Consider the following 25,297-nt stretch of genomic DNA (forward strand, 5'->3'; position numbering starts at 1 on the left):
CTTTTGGTTAGCTGTATGTCTGACCTTGCTGCTTTCCCATGATTGACACTTCTTCCCAGTCCCCCTTCTTACTTTCAAAGCATGAACACTAACCTTAGCTGAGGCTATGATATAAGCATGCAGCGATGGGAAAATCAGGACGGGGAAATATTTTTTATGGCACTTGTAATGTGTATAAATGTGACATTAAAGGAAAAGTGTCAAATTAAAGGCATAAGATGCTTTAAAATAAAGGTTACTTAAAACACAGGTTACTAGTAACACAGGGGTACTAGTTCTCTTTCCCTTTCTTGCATTCTTTCAGTTTAAGGAAATATATTTTAGTATTGCAGCAGAAGTCAGAATAAGGTAGACAAATTAAATATTTACTCAGTTCAGAAGAGGGGGGACAATGAGCAGAGAAGAATGTGTCTAATGTTTTTGTCTGAGGCAAATGTGTTGCATTTATTACAGAATACACATATGCCTTAAGTTTTTTATTAAGTTCTGTAATGTAACAACTAATGTATATGTGTATGTCCAGGAAGGCTGTGAGTTTATATTTTTCTGTACTGTTATGTTGTTATCTTGTGACTTAAAACGTATTTTTATTGTGATCTCATGAAACAACTTTCTGATAACGAGAAAAACAAATTGTGCAGTGTTTGCTAACCTGACAAATCAGCTTGTTATCTTGATCACAAATTAACAGTTCATAATAAAATGAACAGTTCTTAAATAGTCTCAAGGTTCACATACATATCTAAACTGAAATTAATATTCACTTTCTAGTATCCTAAAGTATAAATAGGTTACATTTACTACAGCACTACTGTTGAAAGTCACAAGCCGTGTGGTATATGTGTGAAATACATCAGCATTGGATCCCACTGTGTGCATCAATTGTGTTTTGTCAGTAAGATTCGTTTTCATTGATCCTGACTCTGATCCTGGATTGAAGCGCTTCTGCCATGAGGCACCAGGCTCTGCTGTTGATTGCCACGGCTCGGCTCAGGAAAGTGTTTGTGATGGGCTTGATGTGATTGTGGAGGGCCTTGACGGAGAGGCTGGAGCCAGTGCTTTACTACGCTCATTCGTCTCTTTTACGAGACACACCGGGAGGGAGCTCTGATGGCAGGGTGAACTTTTTGCTTTTTCTTTTGATGGCCGGCCATCTGAACAGCAGCTCAGATACAGCGTGACGGATGGGTGCAGGAGATTGAATCCTGATGTCCGTTACCTGCGGCCAGGCTCAGGATGAGCTTATAAACAGCCCCAGCATCCATCAAACTCCAGGGGAGGAATACGCCACCATGAAATGCCCGGACTTTATATGTTATTAATATTTCCCCTCTATTACCTCAGTTTGGCCTGTCCCATGTATCATTTCGACCCATTTTCTTATCCATTGTCCAGCTCTGTCTCCACACTGAGATGGTGGGCTAGCAACAAAAGTAAAGGTATCAGAGCTTCTGCATAACAGATCTGTTAATTAAGCAATAAGCCACACTGTGTGTTGTACCTAGCTACTGTAATTTGGAAACAGAACAATATACCTTAATTCATGAATTTGATCATTAATTTAATAGAGACTTTTAGTTTTAATAATAGATTTTGATGTGGCATGTAAATATGGTTTCAAGTTTTGAAATGCACTTACTGTTTAATATGGCCCATACTGATATGGAAATGAAGCAGCTAAACAGGCCATTCAAAAAAGAAGGTCACACAAAGCAGTGCTTTTTCATATATATGCCTATTCAGCTTACAGCAGTTTAGCCCTTCATGTGACGTTATAAGGAGTGTTTCAAGAGTTTTTCAGTGAGACACAAGACAGGGCAGCCAGTCAGACAAAAGATCATTTACATACATACATTGTATAGACATAAGTATTAGGACACATACACATTACAACTGCAAAGACATTTATGACATCCCATTCTAAACCCATAGGCAATGACATGGAGTTGGTCTCCCTTTGCAGCTATATTAGTTTCTACTCTTCTTTGGAGTATGTGGGAAGTTTTGCCCCTTCATCCAGAAAAGCATTTGTATGGTCAGACACTGATTCACTGATGATGTAATTTCCATTTTACTTCTTCCCAAAGGTGTTTGATGGGACTGAGATCAGGGCTCTGTGTGGGTGCCCTGAAAACTCCCCCAACAATGCCTTTACAGACCTTTCTTTGAGCACTGTTTCCAGTGTTCCACTGTTTCAAGGTGGAAGCATGTAATTGTCCAAAATGTCTTGGTATGCTGAAGCATTAAGATTTACCTTCACTGGATCTGAGGGGCCTAGGCCAACGGCTGAAAAACAACCTCATAGCATTGTCCCTTCTTTACAGTTACGGCACAGTGCAGTCAGGAAGGTAACATTCTCCTAGCATTCGCCAAACCCAGACTCATCCATCAGACTGCCAGATAGAGAAGCATGATTCATCACTCCACACAACATGTTTCCATTGCTCCAGAGTCCAGTGGCAGTGTGCTTTACACCTCTCCTTCGGATGGAGTTTGGAACTTTGCAGTTATTGAGTCAGCAGAGTGTTTGAGACTGTTATGCACTCTGTGCCTCAGCACTCTGCGACCACACTCTGTAACTGTAAGTGGTCTACTACTTCATGGCTGAGTTCTTGTTGTTCCGAAACGCTTCCACTTTTCAATTATGCCACTTACAGTTAATGATGGAATATTTGGGAGGGAAGAAATTTCACAAAATAACTTGCAACAGTTACTAAATTGCAACAGTTGCATCCTATTACAGAACTACGCTGGAATTCAGTGAGCTCTTTAGAGAAACCCATTTTTTCACAAATGTTTGTAAAGGCAGACTGCATGGCTATGTGCTTGATTTTATACACCTGTGGCAATGGGACTAAATTAAACCATTGGAAAGGAGTACTGTTCCAATACTTCTGTCCATATAGTGTACTTATATACTGTACAAAAGGTGCAGTAACAAAAACAACCTGATGAAACTGGTTGTCTGGAGATCTGGCATAAAGTGACCACGTCAATTCTGGTTGGTTAGAATGAGGCCATGGATCTGCTTATAGAGCATCCTGATTACACCAGCAAAAAGTGTTTTAGCGTAAGAATGGAATAGGGGTGCTCACAAATGGTTCAGCCATCTAAATCAGTTGTTTTTAGTGTTAAAAAAGGTTGAAAAATTGTTATGCAAAATATTAATTATTATGTAAAATATTAATTATTTTATAGTTTTAGTACATGCGACTCAAGCATGTTTACAAGCAGCAAGTACAATGTAGGATGTGAGCCCTTTGATAATAACAGCTGTGTCACTTGTCAAAAATTAATTATGAAATATTATTCCCATAGCATGGTGCATTAACCGCTTTGCAAGTATGATGCTACTCATGAGATTTGCCAATGGCCCTTTTTGAATGTGCAGCGTTAAACATTCAGTTTTAGACATATTGCAACAAACAGCTTTAATTCCACAAGTTTGTCTTTCCACAGCATACAGTGTGTTCCCAAAACACAGTCTAAACATGCTGACACTAGCAACCTGGATTAATTGCTGCTTGTGCTGTCATACAGGCAGTGAAGCTGCCCTACTTGTTTATGCCTGTGTTATGCTTGTGTTATGCGTGTTTATGGAAGCTTGCTAAAAACACTTCAGCAATATCTTGTTACTCGCTAAAACTTGCGGAAATGTTCCGATTTGCCAGCTTAGTTCCTGGTAATTTAATCATTCCGTCACACAAGCTCGGTGTAACACTATGTAGCCATAAAATCCTGAATGCAGTGAAAACACAGCTGCGCTCACCAGACTGAAATTTGCTAGGTTTATCTTTAAAAATAAAAATAACATTTTTGATATTTGATATATGAAATTATATATATATATATATATATATATATATATATATATATATATATATATATATATATATATATATATAATTTCATATATCAAATATCAAAAATGTTATTTTTATTTTTAAAGATAATTTTGTTTTGGTTAGATCCCATTAATATAGGTATCATAAATCACAAGGTGTCACCACTTTATTGAAAACGCTTAAAAATAAATGTATAACAATGTAAACAATGTATAGTCTGCTGATTCTTCCCACAGTTCTGCAGATGAGGCTGAGCTGATGCTGTGTACCAGTCACATTCTACTGTGGGCAGACCTCTACTCATGGCTAGAACTCACTTGCGAAAGAGTTCATTCAAAAATGAATTTATGTGAATGGTAATAAATGAGTGTATCGATTATTTTATGACAGCCTTGGCTCAACCAATCAGGTTTTAGAACAATTTGTTGTAGAAACTTTACTCTTTGTATAACAGAATCTGCTTATTGAGTGTACTGGAGAGAATCAGATAAGTCAGAGAGCAGATGACATAATTAGAAGTCTGTTGGGAATAATTTATGCCACCACTAGACCCGTGACATTTTCTGCGGCATGCGAGTTGTCAAAGTGTGTGTCAAAGGTTTATTAAGATCACCCAAACTGAAAAGAGCAAATGAAGAAGAGAACACTTGGCATTATTGAGTGTAATGTCAATGAAGAAAAATACAGAGAAGTGTAAGAATTTGAAGAGTGTTGCATTGTGAGTACTGAGTATGCAAAGTAGAAATGTATGTAGGTAAATAATGCACATCTGGAGTACTGCTGACTTGCAGAGTTTAGTTTCAAGCCGAATCTAACTAATTTAATCCACTTAAACAGGATCTTTTGCAACAGCAAAGTAGGTACTGCATTAGATGCTATCATTGTGTATTGTGTATTAGAAATGATCTAAACATGCATAGACATTGATGCATTCCCTGATTACCAAGGTAGAGTTCATGGTGTGCTTAGGTTTAAGGTAAATACAGGTGTTATGTGTATGGTTGAACTATAGAATACTTTAACCATTAAGATATTTAATCTTTTTATATTTGGTTTATTTTACATTTGTTAATGTTTCATAATGTTTGCATATGCCATGGTACAGTACAGTAATGATTACTATGTTATAAATCAATCTGTTGTCAAAGTATTACTTATTACTTATTACTACAGTTCATCTTGCAGTTATTTTTTCAATTTGCCAATATATATATTGACTGATTTATTGATTATCATATCATCTTTTAAAAAACACATATTATGCACTTCAGGGCATAATTATGTAATAAAATATACCTCAGTATTAACAGGTAACCTTTGTTTTAGGAACCTTTTACCTCAAATAGAGTATCAATATGTTTACATAAATTCTAGACGGCAACTTAAAATGATTATAACATTATTTTTTTATAGTTAAGGGGTGACATATAGTTAAGGTAATAATTTTGCACCAAGGACAGTAATTCAGATGATTTATAGGCTGATAGTTTATAGCTCTTTTCTCACGCTGCATTAAAGTAAACAGAAAAAAATTTAAAACATCCCAAGCTGAAACTTGCTCTCTGAAGAAACCCACTTTTTTAGTGGTTGCAACCATTGTTGCCACACACCATCACACTTTATGCAAATCAAGAACTTCAGTTACATCCACAAGTTGCCCCAGCCCTATTCCAGAAAGTTTCATAACAACCAACACATTAAATAATCAAATAAATACGATGAGCTTTCCATTCATTCCTAAATATCATTCAGATTTTAATTATTTGGGAACTGACCTTCTTATTTTGTCTGTATGATTACTGTCATTTTAGGATTTTAATTCTGTTGTCTTTTAAAACTCATTAAATTATAATAATTCAGTTCAATACTGATCTTTTTTCTGAGGTCAGTTGCCTGAGGTCATTTTTTCCCAGAATGTTTTGTCTGCAGTGACTGACTGCCGCTGAGTAAAGGACTGAATATTCAGTATCTGGTGTGTGCATGTGTTATGGCATAAAGCACATGTGCGACCTGTTTCTCACATGCTGCAATGCCAGACGTGAATTCACCATATTAGATTTTGACAGAAATAGAGCAATATATTCTGCCTACATTCTGGCAGCTGCTCTGAGATGTGAGTGGTACTCTAAGGTTGCTTAACTCCTTTATCCAAAACCCAGAAAACTGCTGCCTCTTTTTTAACCATGAGCAAATACAAACTTTGCATAAATCTGGTATGATCATTTAATCTGGTAGGGTCATTTAATTGCTGCACATTACTTAGAAGAACCCAGCAGTTTCTGTAGCAGACACAAAGTCAGACTTGTCATTTGTTAAAATACAATGTGATGAAACATATTAATGTACAATATATTATATGCAGTGAATAATATGCAGTAATAAATTAAGGATATTTGCATGCATTTCCATTTCACCATGATGATTTTTTTTTACACAGTCCCCCTTATTTCAGGGCATCACACACATTGAATGAATTCTGAGGTGTATTGAAATACCTTATCTGCTCATGTTCCAGTAAATTGCATCTTAATCACTTCCTAATAATAGATTTTTTACTGGCAAATGAAATTCTGTTTGCCTAGAACCTATTTATCAAATATGTTTGTTTACCTGGTCTATTTCTGTCATTTTTCTGCTACTACCTCTGTTTAACCTTCCCAGTATTGTGCGGTTTTTTTTTTGTTGTTTTTTTAGAAATAAAAGTCTCTGTTTATATCTCCACTCTTATTGTTCTAATATGCAACATGGCTGCCTCGTTATTCCCTCGTGTTCCTAGTGCTGTCTCTATAATGCTGGACTAAAAACAACTCGATTTGGGCAATTTCCACGACCCAGTGCAGGGTCACTGTATAACAGATTACATGCTGGTTTATACGATGAGTCACAACAGTTACCCAAATATATGGTTACTTTGACCCAGCACTTTGTTGTTTTGAACGGAATTGTTGGGTTGTTTCTTATGCTTATTTTAAACATATGTTCTTTTCCTTTTTGTTGATATAGTTCAATTTGTGTCTAACAGGATGTTTAACAGAAGTACTGCTTAATAACTGCCGTGCTCAAGACAAACCAAACCTTTATTCATTTTAATTCTTCTTCTCAGCTGCATGCAAATATCCTTGACCTGTGAGGTCAAGATGAATAAACTCTGTAAGCACCCACAAATGTCTTATCTAAAAGGAATAAAACAATGAGAGGAGAAGAGCAGCAAAATAATGTGTAGTGTCCAAGTTGGCTGGCATAACAAAGTAACTCAGCTGGTAGGCGATGCTTAGCCATCTACAATAAAATCAATAAAATTACACAGATAAAGTTAATATCTATTTTTGTCTACAAATTAACTCCATAACACTCCAAGCCTTATTACACACTAATGTGTACAGGGACTTTTGTACAAGCTTGTGGGGCTATATGGATATAGAAACACTTTTTAGGACATAGGCCAGTAAAATGTGTAAACAGCTTATAATAGTCTTCTTACTTGAGGTGAAACATATTAGTTTCAATTAATAGCAAGTAGTACAACATATGCTTTATGAATGTGTACTTACTGATTCCTGTCTGTTGTGACTCCGCTCTGCTACCTGAAAAACTGTTTAATCGATTTTGTCTTTATCACCTTCTTCACATGCTGTTAATTATTCTGTCTTCTTCAGGTGCTGATAATTAACCCATTGTCAGGGGTATTACTGTGCTATAGTCAATACAATCTGCCTTGCACTGAGAAAATACAGTCAACAACCCAGCATTCAGATAGAAAAAACAATCCAGCAGTTTTTAGAAAGTAATATAAATTTTGCCGCCTTGCACCAAACGGCTTTTCAAGCGATTTCACTGTCGCAGAGACCAATTTCCAGTGTCTTGCTAGAGTTGCAGCGTTCTTCCACCATCTCAATTGTTTGGTGTAAGGTGGTCAGAATAGCTGTCTATTTCTTGTCTCAATGTCCCTGAGAAAAATTTTAAATGTTTAATATTCGTTTTTAGTCCTGCTACTGCATCTACCCGTGTCAAACCTCATGTCTACGTCTACTTGTTGATTATTCTGCATTTGCCAGTTAGTCTTGCTTAATGTTCAGTAGAAGATGCTCATTTGCTTAGCCTGTGTTTAATTTATGTTTTGTAACCATTGAGCCTCATGCCTACATCCTACCGGGACCAGTGAAGGTTAAATGCATGAATATAATTATTGATTTAATATAACAATGAAAGTATATGGGTAATGTCTAAGTAACTTCAAACCTGAATACCCAGAGAACATTTCTATGCGTTAACATAGCATTTATATATACTAAATAAAATAATACTAAACAATGTAAACCTGTTGGCTAAAGTTGTGTTGGTTTAAGGCCAGGCAGTTGGATTTATAATAGTACACAATAATCTGAGTTATATCAGAATTTGGATAATGAATATCGTAGTGAGGCTATAGCACAGGTCTACACCACTAGTCTAGCAAGTCAATCCTAAAGCGAGGGCAACGTTCCTAAGTTTATATAATGTTCTCCTACATCTTGCTTTTCAGTGCTTCCAGTTCTGACAAAATATGAAAAGCAGATCTGGTCAGCACCAGCAGCAACAGTTCATTTTTTTATGGTTATTGTGATAAATGTCATCTTACTATGTTACAGTATGCTTTATATTATGCTGTAGTATATTGTGAAACTGTACTGAAAAAAAACACATACTAACTACACATTTCATTGCAGATATACAGATTATCCCTGATTGATTTTTGAATTTTTTGTATATCATGTATCGTGAACATAGCTTTTTGATAGTATATTAGTATAATATTAGTATTGATAGTATATTAATATTCCATTAGAAAGTGACTTATTTATTCATTTATTTATTTTTAAATACTCTTCAAGAAATGCTTCAGTGCATCTTTTTTCAGCAGTAAACTTAATAGGGTAGGTTTGACCAAATATGCTCAAAGGCGCGTTTGTACTTCAGCTGAACTTCATGCAGTCTAGTGTGAGGGTGTGTGTAATAATCACTCCAACACAGCAATTTCCAAACACTATAATTTACCAACCCTGCCATCTCTCAAACTCTAGTTTTCGACTAATTGATAGGCAGATGTATCCACCCTTAAAGTGACTGCATGTTCACTCTAATAAGGCAGTGGTCTTACTCTGTGATCTGGCTTCTTGTTCAGCATTTCCTCTGCTTAGGCAGGGATTTATCCCTTATCTTAGTTGCTTTTCTGCTTCTTTGAGGTTTAAGACTCAGTCTTATGTTAAGCCTCTTTGGATATTGTCTATTAAACTGGTCGTATATCACAAGTTGCAAATGCTTCCTCACCAACTGTTCACTGATACATTCCTGCTTATTAATTCAGCACTGAAAGCTCAGGATTCAGCACTAAAGCCTACGGCTGTATTATTATCTTGGTGTTCTCCAGGGCCTTTCTTTTGTAAGTTGCTGTGTTTGGAAATGTTTGTAGGATTAGACAGAAATACGGATTACTAGATTTAGTGGACCCTCAAGGGTTTGTTATTAGTATTAGGGTAGTGTCATTTGTAGGTGGCGATGATAGTGGTGATGGCATCTGTAAACATCTGTCTATCATGATATTGATGGAGGGCCATCCACCCAACCCACCTAGAAAGAGTGAAGTTAATCAGGGCTGAAACGATTATTCGAGTAACTCGAATAATTAAATTACAAAAAATTACAACAAAGATTACAACAAATTCTTTGTCTCAAGGCTTTGTTTAATTAACGTCACCAAAGTCCATCTACTTTAAATGTCTCTGCTATCGCATCTCTCCCATCTCGTAGACTGCTGCGCAGCTCCGGTCTCTTTGTTCTCTATGGCAGTGGCGGAAAATGATGATACTGGTCTGCGAGTGTGGGACCATTTTACACTGCATAAGTGTAGTGCAGTAAACTGTAAAACGGACCTGGCCTACTTGTACTGTCAATGCTGCAGCACCTGAACCAACAGCCTTTTCACGTGAACTCCAAGTGGACTCGGAGCCTCTACAGACCATGTTTATGATTGCTAACTGCTAACGCTAGCCTCTTGTTAGAACGTACAGCATTTCTAAATATTTGTAGCCTCTGTTATGAGTTGATAGTGACTAGGTATGATAAGTAGCAAGTCAGCAAATGCACCATCTCACACATGTAACTTATTTTTACTCATCTCACCCTCCCTTCCACGCACACACATACACACACACTGATGGGTTACATTTCAAAACAGGCCTTTTCCATACATAATGTAGTAATAATAAATGCAAGAGATGGACAAATTAACATTCATTAGCATATAGATTTACTTTTAGAGATGATTGGGAATTGAAGTCTATTTTGTGCCATTTATACTTTTTGTTATTTATTCTTTATTCTCAGATGGGCTATTGCAGGGGGTACACCCCCTTTACATTTTTTTAAATTAAGATAAAACTAAGGTCAAATAGTCTAACCTATGTTTGTAAAGTTGTATTTCATTTTTTTTTCCATGTACATCATAAACGTTTCACAGAAAGGTTGATTGAATGGGCTTAGTTCTGAAGCCAATAAGCTTAAGGTTTTAAGCTTTAAGATCAAGTTAAAGTGTTGATTTTGAATGAAAATCTTTTGTAAGGAATAACAACCAATTGCTTGCTTGTTTTAAGAGGCCTTTTATGTTGCATAACACACTGTTAATATAGTTATTAACAAAAGTATGATTTATCCGATTACTCAGAATTATGACAGAATACTCTATTCCAAAAATATTCGATAGCTCGATAGTTAGATTCGATAGTTGCAGCCCTAAAGTTAATTATGCTCTCTTGGACTCCTAGGCCATGGATGTGGCGGTGGTATCGCCTGAGGTTAAACTTCATAATGTTAAGCATATAGTTTACAAAAAATAAAAAACTAAGAAATTAGTTTGATATAAGGATCAGATCAACATCACTGTCAAACAAAATCTGTTCACTACTAAATTTGCTACTCCATTCAACTCAGTCCTGTACTGTATTCAGTTTTTCAAGCATCAGTTACACTCCAGTGGGGAATGCTGGCATTAGTCCTAAATATCACACTATAATCATGTCACTCAGAAAGTTTGTTTTCCCGTGGAATTTTTTAAGAGTGATACCAATTGACATTAATTACTACTAATTTACTACTAATTAATTAGTAGTAAATTAATTACTACTGATACTAATTGACCAGAAGGTTCATTTTACAGACAGGTGTCCCAATACTTTTGGCAGGGCTGTGTTTTGTGCTTATTTTCCTAGTGTCTGCAAGCCACGGCTTTGTTTAAAGGAAATTTATGCCTTTGAAAATCAATGCAGCCATCTTCGTAATAGACATAGCTCTTTGGCAATGAGACGTTTATTAGCTGACCTCCTTTTCCTCTCAATGAATCAGCAGAGCCTATAACTTACCATTCCAATCGCTCCCTGAGGCACAGCCCATCAGCCACCTTGTTTCTGAGTGGGATTTTGAGGCTTTAAAATTCACCTGGCCCTAGAGCTGTGCTAAAAAGAGAGAACTTATGAAATCTTTATTTATTATTATTTATTTATTTATTCATGCAGATCTTTATTTATTTATTTGTTTGTTTGTTTGTTTAGATTATGCTTCAGTATTTGAATAGCTTAAGCAGAAGTAGTGTGCACTGCATTCTAATAAAATGTCAATTTAAAGCATGCAGTTTTATTCAAACTGTGCAGTGTCCTATCTGAAACTTAATATACCGTTTTGTACAGTGAAGAATAAACCCCAGAAAAGTTTAAGTCCTGTTCTGTCCGCACTACGTTAGGTGGAAGTAATGTCAAGTTCCCGTAGATGGTGCTGTACAAGGATGATCAGGCTATAAATACCTGCAGGATGTGCAGCAGATTCATAGATTGAAAAGATGTGGTACATTGCAGTCAATGTCTTGTTCAATGTGGGGAAAATGCGTCGCAAAGCAGATGTTAATAATTGGCAAGCAGAAGGATTTGCATTTGGCCGTGTTGAAGGCCACAGTGTAGAGCACATGTGTCAAACTCAAGGCCCGCGGGCCAAATGTGGCCCGTCGTGTCATTTGATGTGGCCCGCAAGAGCTTAAAAGATCTGATTGACTGCAATCTAGTGGCTTAATGCCATCGCTTCACGGGTAACATAATCAGCATGAATTGTGGGAAATGGAGTTTATGGTCAATGCATGCTTTTAGACTTAATTATTAATTATTCCACCACTAATTCTAAGCCGTGCATTGACCTTAATCTACATTTCCCACAATGCATGCCGATTATGTTGCCTGTCGGTTCCAGCTGTTCTTGCAGGAGATGGGCTCGGAGCACGGAGACGTGCCGCACCATACGCAGGTGCGGTGGCTGAGTAGGCGCAAAGTCCTCAAACAATTTTTTTTGAGTTTAGGGAAGACATTGCTCTTTTCATGCAGGGTAAAGGAAAACCCATGTCCGAACTGTCAGATCCAAATTGGCTGTGTGACTTTGCGATGTTGTGCGACATTACCGAACATCTTGCCCAACTGAATCAGAAGCTTCAGGGACGCAAACAGAGAATCAAGCAGATGTCCGACATGATCACCGCTTTCCAGCATAAACTTGATCTATGGATGTGCCAGGTGAAGCAGGACAATCTTGCCCGCTTTCCTGTTTGTCAGAGCATCTCAGCCTCATTTCCTGGCAGTTTTTCATGTGCTCAGTTGGCTACCAAACTGAGCCGGTTAATGAATGAGTGTGGTCGGCGCTTCTGTGAATTTAGAACCCAGCAGTCAGGCTTAATTAACAGGATTTATGTTATGTTAACAGAGCAACAAGCAAACATATTTTTACATCTATGCAAATATTTGTAAGTTGAATAAGTAATAAATTCAGAGTTATTTAACATTAAGGAGTACTTACATTTATTCTACATTACTTTTGGTTACATTTAGTTACATTTATACTGTCTTACAGTTACATCTGGCCCTTTGAGGGCAAGCATTATGCTGATGTGGCCCTCTGTGAAAATGAGTTTGACACCCCTGGTGTAGAGGAAATAGCTGAATTTGAAGGTGTATGGGAGTGTACAGGCAAAAATTCTTCAAAAGTCTTTAGGAAACTCTCATCATTCTCGTCATTCTTGAGCAGAAATGAGAAATGGTATCTTGTGTGCCACTCTCCATATGTTAATGTTATTCCCTGAGTGATTTTTTCTAAATTTCAGGTTAAGGGCCTGTGTTGACATCTAGAACCGATCTTTGCTGGAAAGCGGATTTTCATTCACAAGTCAAGAATTTCCTGTTGACTGGGATTTTTGCCACTGCTAGTAGACCCATATGACCGTACGCTTCAATACCCCTGCAAATTCAGCAATATTTTTTTACACTGTGACCTTTGGCATTCCCAAATGTTTCTTGACAATCATTAACATCTGCTTTGCAACCCATTTTCCACACATCGAATGAGACATTCACTGTACTTACCACCTCTTGTTTGTCTTTGAATCCCGTCACACTTGCTCAAAGTCTTGCTATTGTTTGAATTAATAATCATCTCGTTCCCATGCCTTACTAAGTTGTGGCCAAAATATATGGTGGGTCGGGTGGGCATCAGTATGGATCATGGATCAGCTACAGTCCACTAAACCAATAGTTGAGATACTATTAGTATATCATTGTACTGTTATATCATTATTATCATTATTATAACATCACAGGATATTCTCTTTGACTTTGTCCATATGGTGCTTTCTTTGTTGCTCAGATGACAGCATGCAGTAGCAAATATTAATGCTTTGTAAGTGCAGTTCACTACAGGCTGATTAAGTCTGGTTATTGATTTGAGTCTGGTAAGAGTGGCTTTCAGAGAGCTGATATTGGCCTATTGTATTAAATGAATATGAGGTCAATGAGGCATTCAAGAAGAAAACTGAGTATTGAAAAAGAAAAGTTTCCCTGACAACTTCAGGCAGTACAATAAGCTATAACACAGCAGCTCTGTACTTTAGGGCCCTGTTCAACCAGAAAATCTTCCCCAATGTTTATCAAGCCCCCCTGTTATGAAGATATTGTCTACATAGCATGTGTTTGTGTGTGAGAGAAAGAGAGAGAGAGAGAGAGAGAGAGAGAAAGAGAGAAAAGCGTGGGCACTTGGGTATTGGGTTGTTTTGAGTGCGGATGCATAGCTCATGAATATTCTGTTTGAATATTTAACTCCCCAGACAAAACTCCCTCAGCAAATCAAGGTGCACGTAAGGTGCAGACAAGTTCCATCACAATTTGTTCACTTCTGAAGAGAAACAAACAAAAGTATGCTGAGCGAAAATATGTTTGATTGTTTTGGTTGAGAAGCCGGATAATTATTCTATTTAAAGCAAGCTACCGCTGTGCCTCATGCTCACGTGGACCTCAAAGCAATCATCTAAGTGGTTTGACAGTTCTACATGTTAATTTGACAAAATAAGCTTATTTTTCTGTGGCGAAAGTGCATTTGATGGCAATTAGAGGGTCATGATTCTGTTTTTTTCATTTTTAGGTGTTCTCCTTATAGCTCTTATGTCAGAGTTTGAAGCAAAAGCCATTACTGGGCTTTCAAGCGGTACAACCATCTAAGCGTTTGGCCCGATTACAGCCATCCATGGCCGGGAGTCCAAAAGAGCATAATTGGCTTTGCTCTCGCTGACTAAGTAGGATGGTTCTCCATGTGCCCCCATCACTCATTGTGATGTTAGCCAACCCATGGGGCATCTATTAGCTACAGAAACAGTATTGGCAGGTAGCGTTCTCCTCTAAACGCACTGAGCTGTGCAACAGTTTTGCCTTGACAGCAGTTTGATTGTCTGGTTGCTTGTGACTTAAAGGAAGCACAATGCTAGTCTTCAGTCTGCCAGGGCTGGTAGCATTGTGTGACCTCACTAATGATCAGGACTTTATATCAATAAGTTGAAAAAAAGTAGGACTGCACAATATATTGTTTCAGCATTGTCACAATAATCATGTTGCAGGATGTACAGTGCCGCAAATGAAATCATACACATCATGCTACAACAGCTTGATATAATAGGAAAGTTTTCCAATTTTCCAAAATTCCTAAATTTTCTAATATCGCAACATATATCACAGTGACAGTGTTTTCCAATATCATGCAGCCCCAATTATAAATGTTTTTTGCCACAGGAGGATGGGTCCTCCCTTTCTCTTGGTTCGAGTCTTGGTTCCTTCCAAAGTTTCTTTTACCAGCTTTGTGAGAGTTTTTCCCTGCCACTGTCGGCTTGTTCATGGGGGATTTGATGTTTTATGTGTTGTTGATCTTTTGACTTATTACTGGATCACTTGTATAAAGCGCTATGCTAATACATTCTGTTTAATTTGTTTTAGTGGCCAGGGGGACAAAAGCAAGCCTCAGTAACTACAGCAATAAGACATTAACATGCAAGAGGATATTGACATATTGGACATTTTGTATGTTATATCTTGGCATATTATTGCCATGATATGAAAGTGGTAGTGATAAAGAAGTAACATATGTAGGTAATGACCTGGTAGCAAAAACTGGGTTAAAAACATGCCAGATTCCCTAACGAAACCCCCTGTATTAAAGCAAAAGCCTGACTGTGGCTGACATTTACCTGTGTCACTCTGTGCCAGATTTGGAGGACTTTAAAACCCAGAGAAGAAGTCCAGTGAGGGTCCGTGAGGGTCAAGGAGTGGTGCTGCTTTGTGGTCCTCCACCACACATGGGAGGTGAGTATTTATTTATGTATTTATTTATTTATTTACTTTCAACTCTCTATTGCTGTAAAACAATTTACTTTGACCTTTTTGTTATAAAATTGTGCTGTTCAGTTGATTTCCACTCATTCGTACAGTAAGCATATCTACATATTCACAGCATTCTTTCACAGCAGCAGTAGCAGCGTGCAGCTACTGATGTTTTGTTGTACCTGAGCATTTAGGCTTGGACTTTATTGCTACACATTTACTCTCTGTGTTTTCAGAAACTTAGAGAGACTTCAGAGACTTATCTATTTTACTGTTGTGGCCAAGGTCTAAAGTTGGGCAAGTTGCCTCTTCTGGCCCCTGTGATGTGCTGCATTTTCTGCCGATGGTGGCAGACGTTTTCATCAGTACTCCATTCAAAAGTATGAAAAGTCATCCATCTATTAGTATAACACAGGACAACATATTTTGACAAAACCTGAATGAGCTGCAGTTTCTCATTTGGTTGCATGGCTTTTTTGGTTGGATGGAGAATTTATTATTTTTCTGTTGTTCACACCAGTTAACAAGTCCTTGAAGTTCTTAAAGACTCCTGTTCTCTGCATTGATTCCATTAAGTTATACTTTCTTACTAGCTTCATTATTGGTAATGCAAGTAACTGCAGATGCTGTCAAACAGTGTAAGGAATCAAAAGTAAGCACCACAACGAGCTTAGAGTGTATTTTTCTCCTACTCTTAGGGGACTCATGCAGCCCGCCATTGCTTGACTTCCATGCATGACCAAATAGCCCTGCAGAAATAATGGTTCCCTGATGGAGCAATTGAATTACTTTTACGTGTTTGTCACTCGCCGCTCTCAGCTAGCAATTACAGTCCACTGCTACTGCCTCATAGCTCTGTAAAGAGCTTTTCAGCCGTGCTCCCAGCATAGTAATCGCAGATTTCACTGTTCTATTTCTGCTCTCAGAACGCTCCTAGTGGCATGCTAAATTGCTCTCATGTTAAATGTCATGCAAGGCAAACTTTTCACTTACTCTGCTATGCCTACAGGTGGTTGTAGTGTCTGTGTAAAAAGCTCAGTATGTGGTAACACTTAGTGTGGAAGGGAAAGAATTGAATAGCGTTTGCTTTAATAATTTCCATTCAGGGAAATTATACTTGACAACTGCATCTAAACATGTGTCTCCTAAAAGCTTCCTTTAGGTTAATAGCGACAACTTCTCACTTCGCACTAAAAAGACAAATAAGCAGTTAGCTTAAGTTGGTGTTATCCTGTCGCCATAAAAAGGGAACTCCACAAAAAAGTGTAACAGAATGGGCAGTTGTGGCCTTCTTGTGTTTCAAAGGGCCTACCCCTTTCTGAGCTTATATTTAAATTTAAGGCATTTAGCAGGAGCTCTTATCCAGAGCGACTTACAAAAGTTTAGCTGTTTACTCAGAAAAATACCCATAGCCAGTTTGTATAGACTAGGTTAAGATACCTCTTAAGCCTATATACTACTAAATACAAGTCAACAAGTCAACTACTGTACTCTTAGAAGAGGAGGGTTTTCAGTCGACGTTTGATGATAGTGAGCGACTCTGCCGTTCGGACACCCAGGGGAAGTTTGTTTCACCACTGTAGTGCCAGGACAGAAAAAAAGCCTGGATACTTGTCTTCTGTGGACCTTGAGGGATGGCAGGTCGAGCCGAGCCGTACTTCAAGCTCGAAGGGTTCATGGTACTGCCCGGCTTTTCCCTATTGCCATCAAGTACGGAGGGGCTGGTCCATTCTTGGCTTTGTAGGCCAGCGTCAGGGTTTTGAATCCGATGAGGGCAGCTACAGGAAGCCAGTGAAGAGAACGCAGCAAAGGAGTTAAATAGCTAAACTTAGAAATGTTGAAGACGAGACGTTGAAGGCTGCTGCATTCTGAATTGATTGCAGAGGTCTGATGGTGCGTAAAGGGAGATCAGCCAGAAGAGAGTTGCAGTAGTCAAGTCTTGAAGTAACTAGAAACTAAACAAGCACCTGGGCGGCCGCACTAGAGAGGAAGGGTCGAATTGTCTGGATGTTGTATGGGAGAAATCTGCATGACCGAGTAAAGTTTGCAACATGACTTGAGCAACATTGACATGAGAACAACAGCTGATCATCCATGACGACACCAAGGCTTTGTGCTTCTGTAGGTGGAGTGACCACTGAGTTCTCAAAGGTGATGGCAAGATTTTTGAAAGCCTTTTGAAAACAATGATCAAGGTGAACTTTTAAGATAGTAAAAAAAACAAAAAACGAAATGCATCATGTGATTTATCTCCTCAAGAACCAGACTTACCATTTTGATGTTCTCTGAATCATGATGGTAAAGTTACCCGCCTTAGAGGATTAATATGAATCATCACATTAACCTTTCACTTTCCCATTTTGCGCTTACATTTATGGCGTTTGGCAGGCACTCGTATCCAGAGCGGCTTACAGTTTAATCATATTACAGAGGTAGGCGAGTGTAGCGTTAGGAGCCATGCCCAACGACTCTTTATTGATTCTTTCTGGATTCTTTTCTGGTATATTGCTCTTTATGGGAGTTAGGAGAAATGGGATAAGTCCCTTAAATCATTTTATGTTTTGCTAGGCCAGTTATATCTAACTGCATAGGCATGATTTGTAAGAGGTTAGAATATCAGCTGAAGTATGTGAGAAACAAAATAGCTTAGCTCATCCAAAATAGCTGGATGACTCCAGGTAGCACCCCCATTCATTCAGTAAACCCTCTTCCACTTTATCTCCACCTCCTTTCATAAGCGACTGTTGCCCGCTGCCTGTTTCTCTAAGCATCAGATAGCCCTCAGTCCGTATATGACAGTTGTTTATAAGTCACCACCCACTCTAGACGCTGTTCCTGCCTTGCTAACAACACGCAGGATGGTTCCTAAGGTATCAAAGTGCATCTTCTGGCACTTTGTGTCACTTTTGATCAAAAAGCTTAGTGTGCGATGGGAAGTAGATGGTCTAGCCGTGTTACATTAGTGGCCTGTCTGCCTCTTTCCCCTGCTGACTTGATTACTGTGTTTAGAGCACCAGACCTTATTCCTCTAATGGAGATAGAGCTTTTTAAGCTTACCAAATCTTTTTCTTCTCAGTCCATCAAGAGAAATTGTGTTTTGATTTTTTTTTCAGAGCATGAAAGACGTCTCATTTTCTTTACTTACTTGGGAAACCTGTCTTTTATTTAAATTTTAGTAAGTATGTAAAAGTAAATACTCAAAGTATGTGTTTATTTATTGGCTTATTTTTCATGATGCATTCTGCCTTGTTTCTCCACATCAGTGTCTTGCACCATAACTTCATTTTCTGTTTACTTTCGCCTGTCTCTATACTGCTATTGATCATTTTCCAGATTTCTTTTATGTATTTGTCTGTCCCAGTATCATTATTAATGTTTAATAAGTCAATTAGTAACCTTTTGTTCTCGTTTTTGTTTATCGTTTGCTGTACCTTTGAGGAGATTGACTCCAAAACAGCAATTAAATATGTATGGGCTTGTCAGAACAGAGCAATGAATGTTTTATTATATGCGAGATGATCAGGCAACTGCAAGGACTTAATGTGTCACACAGCGGCACCGTTCTTCAGGCAGTAGGTGCACTTTTTATCAACTTATTAGTTTGTCATTGCTTTTTGTTGGTTACAAAGGCCAAGGAAACAAAATAAAATGTTGATGGGTGGACTGTAATTATAGTTTGGGTCTGAAATATCAGTACTCGCCTGATTAAAAAGGCTGTCAAATGCAACAAAGGACTGGCTTGAAACTAAAATTAAAGCTGACTAATTTTGATATTTGGTCGATTTGTCTACAGTTGTGGTCGGAAGTTTACACACACTCATCATAGACATGAAATCATGGTAATATTGAATCTTCAATCAATCTGACCTTGTTAAACTGTGTTTTTTTTTTTTTGGCTGAATGAATGAACATATTTATTCTTTAAAGAATTTGGTGCACAAGCTTTAGTTTTTTTGGAGGATTTTCTGAAATCAACATTATCATACATAAAGGGTCAAAAATATACATAGTTTTCTACATTACATTGTAATGGAGTGAGAGTCTGCCATTCAAAAAGAGGCCCAGTTCCAAAATCAGCACCTTGAAGCTCAACTAAAGAAAAAGCCTTTCATGGTTATATAAGACAAGGGTTGAGTTGTTTGGTCATAATAACCAGAGGTTTGAAAGACTTAAGGTGAGACATTCGAAAACACTGTACCAGCTATTAAGCATAGTGGTGGGTTCTTTAGCTGCCGGTGGAACTGGTACGATGCACAAAGTGGAGCGAACTACCTCAGAATTCTTCAGTATAACCTAAAACCATCAGCTAGACGGCTGAAACCTGGACAGAATTGGGTGTTCCACCAGGACAATGGCCCCAAACACACGTTGGTTGTGCAATAGATAAAGCAGGCTGACATTACACAATTGTATTATGTAAACACCTTCTGTATGATGATTTCCACATTTTAATTACATTTTTTTTTCAAATATTACAGCACAGTTTATATGTATTTACTTAAAATACATAACATTACTTGCGCCATAATTTTCACACTGGCTGCATGTGATGTTACTTTTCCACAATATTTACATTTTTTTCTATATGACTGTAAACCTTTTTTTCTTTGCAGTGACACAATTGCAGTTCTTACCTGTAAATGTAGTCCAACCTTCTGGTATTCTGTAAGTCAGTCCATGTCAGTTACAATGCCTTTTACCTAAGGTCAGTAGTAAATGAATGTAGTATTGTAAACTGTCTTGATATAGCTAATATTCCTCTAGCAAAGACGCTCTTGCACATCATCATCATTTAAATGAACAACCATATAAACTATATATAATTCTATATAGCCCAAAGAGCATTTACTTCAATAACAGTGTAGCTGAGAAAATCAAGAGCATTGGTCAAGTTGAAGTTCTTTTTCAGATGCCTGATTTCATAGCAACTGTGTTTTTTGTTTTTTTTGTCTGTTTGTTGGTTTTTGGCCTTTGTTTGGCAGCACGGTGAAACCAGACTCTCTAATACTTTAACCTGCTACTCCTTTAAAGATTACATTCAGACATTACTGACGTTGCTGTTATTCTACAGGACTAGACGTCTTGTTAACTGAGAGTCAGTTTGTCATTCAGTTGGAACATAGACCAAACAAATGCCTCAAAAATCCTGAACGGTCATTCCCTGAAGCCTGCAACTGGTAATCTGAAATATAAACAGATTAATGTCGTTGATGTTTGGCATGTCTCTGACAGGTTGACAAGTTTGCAGTGTGTGGACAGCAGATTGCAAAGTATTGCTCCATTTCTTTCAGCCACCATCCAGTGTAGGGCTATTTGGAATTGATGATGCTTCCTTTACCCTTGAAATGGATGGGGAAAAACACTAATGGTTTAATGAACTGTGTGCCACATCGGATTTATTCTCCCCGTGGTCAGATTGTCTTCTGTGCGGAACCAAATAAAGTATTTAAATAGTGCATGCCTGTGTGTGTGAGAGAGAGAGATAGAGAGTGTGTGTGTTTAGCACATTCACATTAATTGAAACCTCTTGTTCAAAAAAGAGAAAGCTTCAAGATTGTGGTGGCCAATGTATAAAGATATATTTGAGACCTATTCTTGGTAAAGATAAGATGAAAAATTAAGCTGTGGAAAGGATCTTAATTGCTTATCAGTTTGATCTTATCATGGGAATATAAGAAAAACTAGAAATGCATCCTGATTGCCATGGTATCCCAGGTGATTGCTATGGTGTTGCTGTGGTATAGTTGTTGGTTGCTAAGCCATTGCTAGGTGGTTGCTAAGATGTTTCTGTGGTATGTGTGTGGTACAATGTGGCTAACAAACTTTTGCCTAAAATGTGGGTACTGGTTGATCTAATAGCTCAAACATTATTTTTGGCTAACATAGCTATGCCCACAAACATTTGGCTAAAGTTTGGGCTGCCAAAACATTTGCCCAAAAGCTCATCCTCTAAATATGGCTAATAGATATGGATATGTAATATGGAGAACTAAAATGTAATATGGAGAACTAAAAAAGAGAAAGATCAGCTCATTAAGCATAAAACTGTGCTATTAGTTTTATGATTTTAGCCATATTTGGTGTTTGTGTGTAAAGTGTGACCAATAGAAAAGAGACCTTTTGGACAAATTTAAAAGCATCCTTATGGAAAAAATAATCATAAAAATGATACATATTTACTCGTAAAGTAATTTGCTTTAGTATAGTTATTAGTAAGATAGAGAATAGAAGCCCTCTATCAGTTGCAAAGGGCAACATCGTGATAAACGATGTTTTATGCAGCACTAGTTTGTAGAACCTCGTGAGTACTCATCTTTGACCTTGTGTTTTATTAAACCAGGAATACATGACACATAGACCAACCACCCTTGGTCTTTCATCAGCATAGGGAAGATCAAAGAAAACATAAAGTGCAATGAGATAAAAGGTTGCTCACCTTCATAAATTAGTCAACATCTAAAAAGAAAGACTTTCACACCTGAAAGTACTTGAGGTTACAAAGGTTATAAATCTGATTGAAGTATGAATTCACAAATTTCACAAATCTAATTTAATACAATGCAAAAGTTTATTTTTGTACATTTTTGATACAAAGAAAATTACTGAAATTATAGCTTTCATTAATAGCCTTAGAAAATGAGCCTTAGAATTGCTGTTGAATGTACGCTATATGGACACAACTGTTGGGACACCTGCTCATTCATTATTTCTTCAAAGGATATTAAAAAAAGAGTTGTTTTTTTGATTGATTCCGCTCCATCTCTGTTTCTCTCTCTCTCTCTCTCTCTCTCTCTCTCTCTCTGGATCTCTCTCTGATGCATTCAACTCTCAGGCTGAACATTTAATGACAGTTCCTGTAAAACTAAATGACATGAGTGCTGAATTATAATTTCTTTCACCTTTATTATTTCAACATATACTTTCTGAGCGCTGACATCCCATAAAAGCTGGCAATATCCTTACAAAAGTCAAAAGTCACCTTTCATCACTCTGCTAAAGTATGAGCTGAATCAGTGTAAGAAGTAGTCGGCGGATGAGTTTTGAAAGAAATGTAGAAATGTAATAAACCAGCTTATCAAAGCCTAAGCAGCATTGACACTCTCTCATATAGACAAGACTTTCACAAAGACCTACAGCAGCCAAGGTGGGTTGATTTACCCACATTGTTTGTTTGTTGAGGGTTTGTTTTTTTATCCCTTAGTGTTGCATTATTACAATATATGGACAAAAGTATTGGGACACCTACTCAGTCATTGATTCTTTTGAAAACAAAGGTATTAAAGAGTTCATCCTGCTTTTGTTGGAGTTACCTTTTCTTTTGCTTCTGCACCAGAGGGTCCTATTCTATAAGCAGTACTTCTCAACAGGGACTAGACAATGTGTGTGTATGTGTTTGCACATCTGTGTCAGGTGGAGGGTTGCACACACTTTGTCAAAGACACTTGGTAGAGGTAGAGATGGTATTTATAGGATGTTTTTTTGTTATTTCATACTTTGATATTTTGTTATTTTATTTGTTATTAGTTAATTTATACTTTGAATCACTTTGATTCATCAGGTTAGCCACTTCCATTTAGAAGCTTATTAATAAGCTACTGCTGTCCAAACGGAAACAGAGGTGGTTTGAGTATGCTACATCACTAAAACTTTTGCTAGAACTTTTGTGTTTCACGTTCAGCTAGGTTTGTGTGAGAAGAGACAGAAACATGATATGAGAGAGTGTAGTTCAGGCAGAAAAGAAAAGAAAAGAAAAGCCACACTATGAAATGTGTGTTTCCTCTAAAAACACTGTAATCTTGTAAGGATGCATCACACAGCGATCATCAAATACCTACAATAAGAAATCTGAAATAAAAGACTGTCAAAAAATTCCAACTGTCTCTGACATAAGGTTAAAACAGGGCCCTATTTGGACATTCCAACAAGTCAATTAACTAAAACAAAAACAAAAAAATCAATTCACTGACCATAGGCTCATTCCAGTGATCCTCCCAGTTTCATGTCTAAATCCCTCTGAAAATATGTGGGCTGGGCTGAAGAGGAGGGTTCAGTAAAGATCAATGAGTGTGATCAATGATCTTTAGAGATTTTGTTTGGAGAAATGCTTTCAGATCCCTCCCTGTGTTCTCCTGCATCATCCCAAATTAAAAGAGAAGGCTCAATGATATCTTGGCAAAGGCAGGGGCGGAAATTACATGAATACATTATTTACATTTCGTTTTACTGGAAGGGTCAGTTTAGATATTCAATTAAGTAAGATTGTGCTGCGAAAAGGTGGAAATCTGGAGGGCCCTGAGTAATGTTACGTATCTGTGGTATTGTAGTATTTCAACACACATTCCTGTTGGAAGTCATTTTAGTCCAGTCAGTATTTTTTTGCAACTGTCATTCAATTAATGTTCATTAGCTAGTTTGTGTACTATTTTGTCACAAAGCTAAATCAATCATTAAGCCTTGCTGTCAGTGATACGTGATAGTATATGACAGTATCTAATTAGTATGTTGTAAAACATCGCTGTAGTTCTTTAATTGTTTTTTGTCTTTTTTCAAGGTATTAGAGTGGTTGTAGTACATAAAAATATTTTGCCTACTATTAATAGGCTTGTATAAGGACATTCTCTAAAACATCACCTCTCCTCCTGCAGAGCTGACCTTTACATGGATCTTCAATGAATACCCCTCATTTGTGAAGCAGGACACCCGGCGATTTGTGTCTCAGAAGACAGGAAACCTGTACATCGCTAAAGTGGAACCATCAGATGTGGGAAACTACACATGTGTAGTGACCAACCTAGTGACCAAATCCAGAGTCCAGGGACCTCCAACTTTACTGGTTCTACGAAGTGATGGTAATGCCTTTATACCTTTATACCTAATGCTTGAGCTTGTGGAGAACATTTAAGCACTAAGTCATTCTGTTTGCTGCATGTTATTATTTTAACACAGGTCATTGTTTGTCTGTTGTGTTATAGTAAACCTTAAAAGTTGAGAGTTGTTGAGAGTTGTTTATTTTACTATAGAATACTATAGAAGGTTATTTTGACACATCCCTAGTTTAATACAGAATGCCACAGAATTTTATCACTGGTGTAAACAGGCAACTTCTAAGGGTCAAAATATGCAAATATGTAAATATGCCAACCTTTGTAATTTTGTACAGCAGAGAATTGCAGATCACGTGGCTCTTTATGTTTTACAAAACATTTGTTTTCAGGAATTATGGGTGAATATGAACCAAAGATTGAAGTTCAGTTCCCTGAGGCCTTGTCTGTAGCCAAGGGTTTAACAGTCAAGTTGGAATGCTTTGCGCTGGGAAAGTGAGTATATTATAGTGGATGTGCTCTCCCACTGTGTATAATAAAATAATAATAACGCACATTCATCATGTATTGCACAAACATGCCAGATACATCAAGTAAAGGCCATTTGACATTATCTGCTACTTATTCATTGTCCATGACAACATGCTTTAAGTATTAGTACTTTCTCATTGCCACATTTGTCTCTATACTAATAATAACTGATGTTAATTTAATACATTACCATATTACTAACATGCCAACATTAAATATGCTACAGTATATCACTATTACAGTCATTTTTTGTTGTACGCTGTTTATAGACTTGAGACTTGCCTCATGACTTGAAGTGTTAAGACTTAAAACTTGGTAGTTAATCACAACACACTGACTTGTTCTCACCACATGTTATTAGTTTAGTATAAATGTGAACAGAACTAATATGTCC

The 25,297-nt window shown here is 37.4% G+C and overlaps 1 protein-coding gene across 2 annotated transcripts in view; it reads left to right on the forward strand.

The window, feature by feature from the left end:
• Nucleotides 1-25,297, forward strand: part of cntn3a.1 (contactin 3a, tandem duplicate 1) — an 86,996-nt gene that overhangs the window by 32,127 nt on the left and 29,572 nt on the right. For both annotated transcript variants that reach the window (XM_072696150.1, XM_072696148.1), the window contains exons 5-7: nt 15,437-15,532; nt 24,196-24,399; nt 24,765-24,867. In XM_072696150.1, the coding sequence (XP_072552251.1) occupies nt 15,437-15,532; nt 24,196-24,399; nt 24,765-24,867 (403 nt within the window). The remainder of the gene's footprint in view (nt 1-15,436; nt 15,533-24,195; nt 24,400-24,764; nt 24,868-25,297) is intronic.

This window comes from Salminus brasiliensis, chromosome 14 (assembly GCF_030463535.1).
Source record: "Salminus brasiliensis chromosome 14, fSalBra1.hap2, whole genome shotgun sequence".
Taxonomy (NCBI): Eukaryota; Metazoa; Chordata; class Actinopteri; order Characiformes; family Bryconidae; genus Salminus; species Salminus brasiliensis.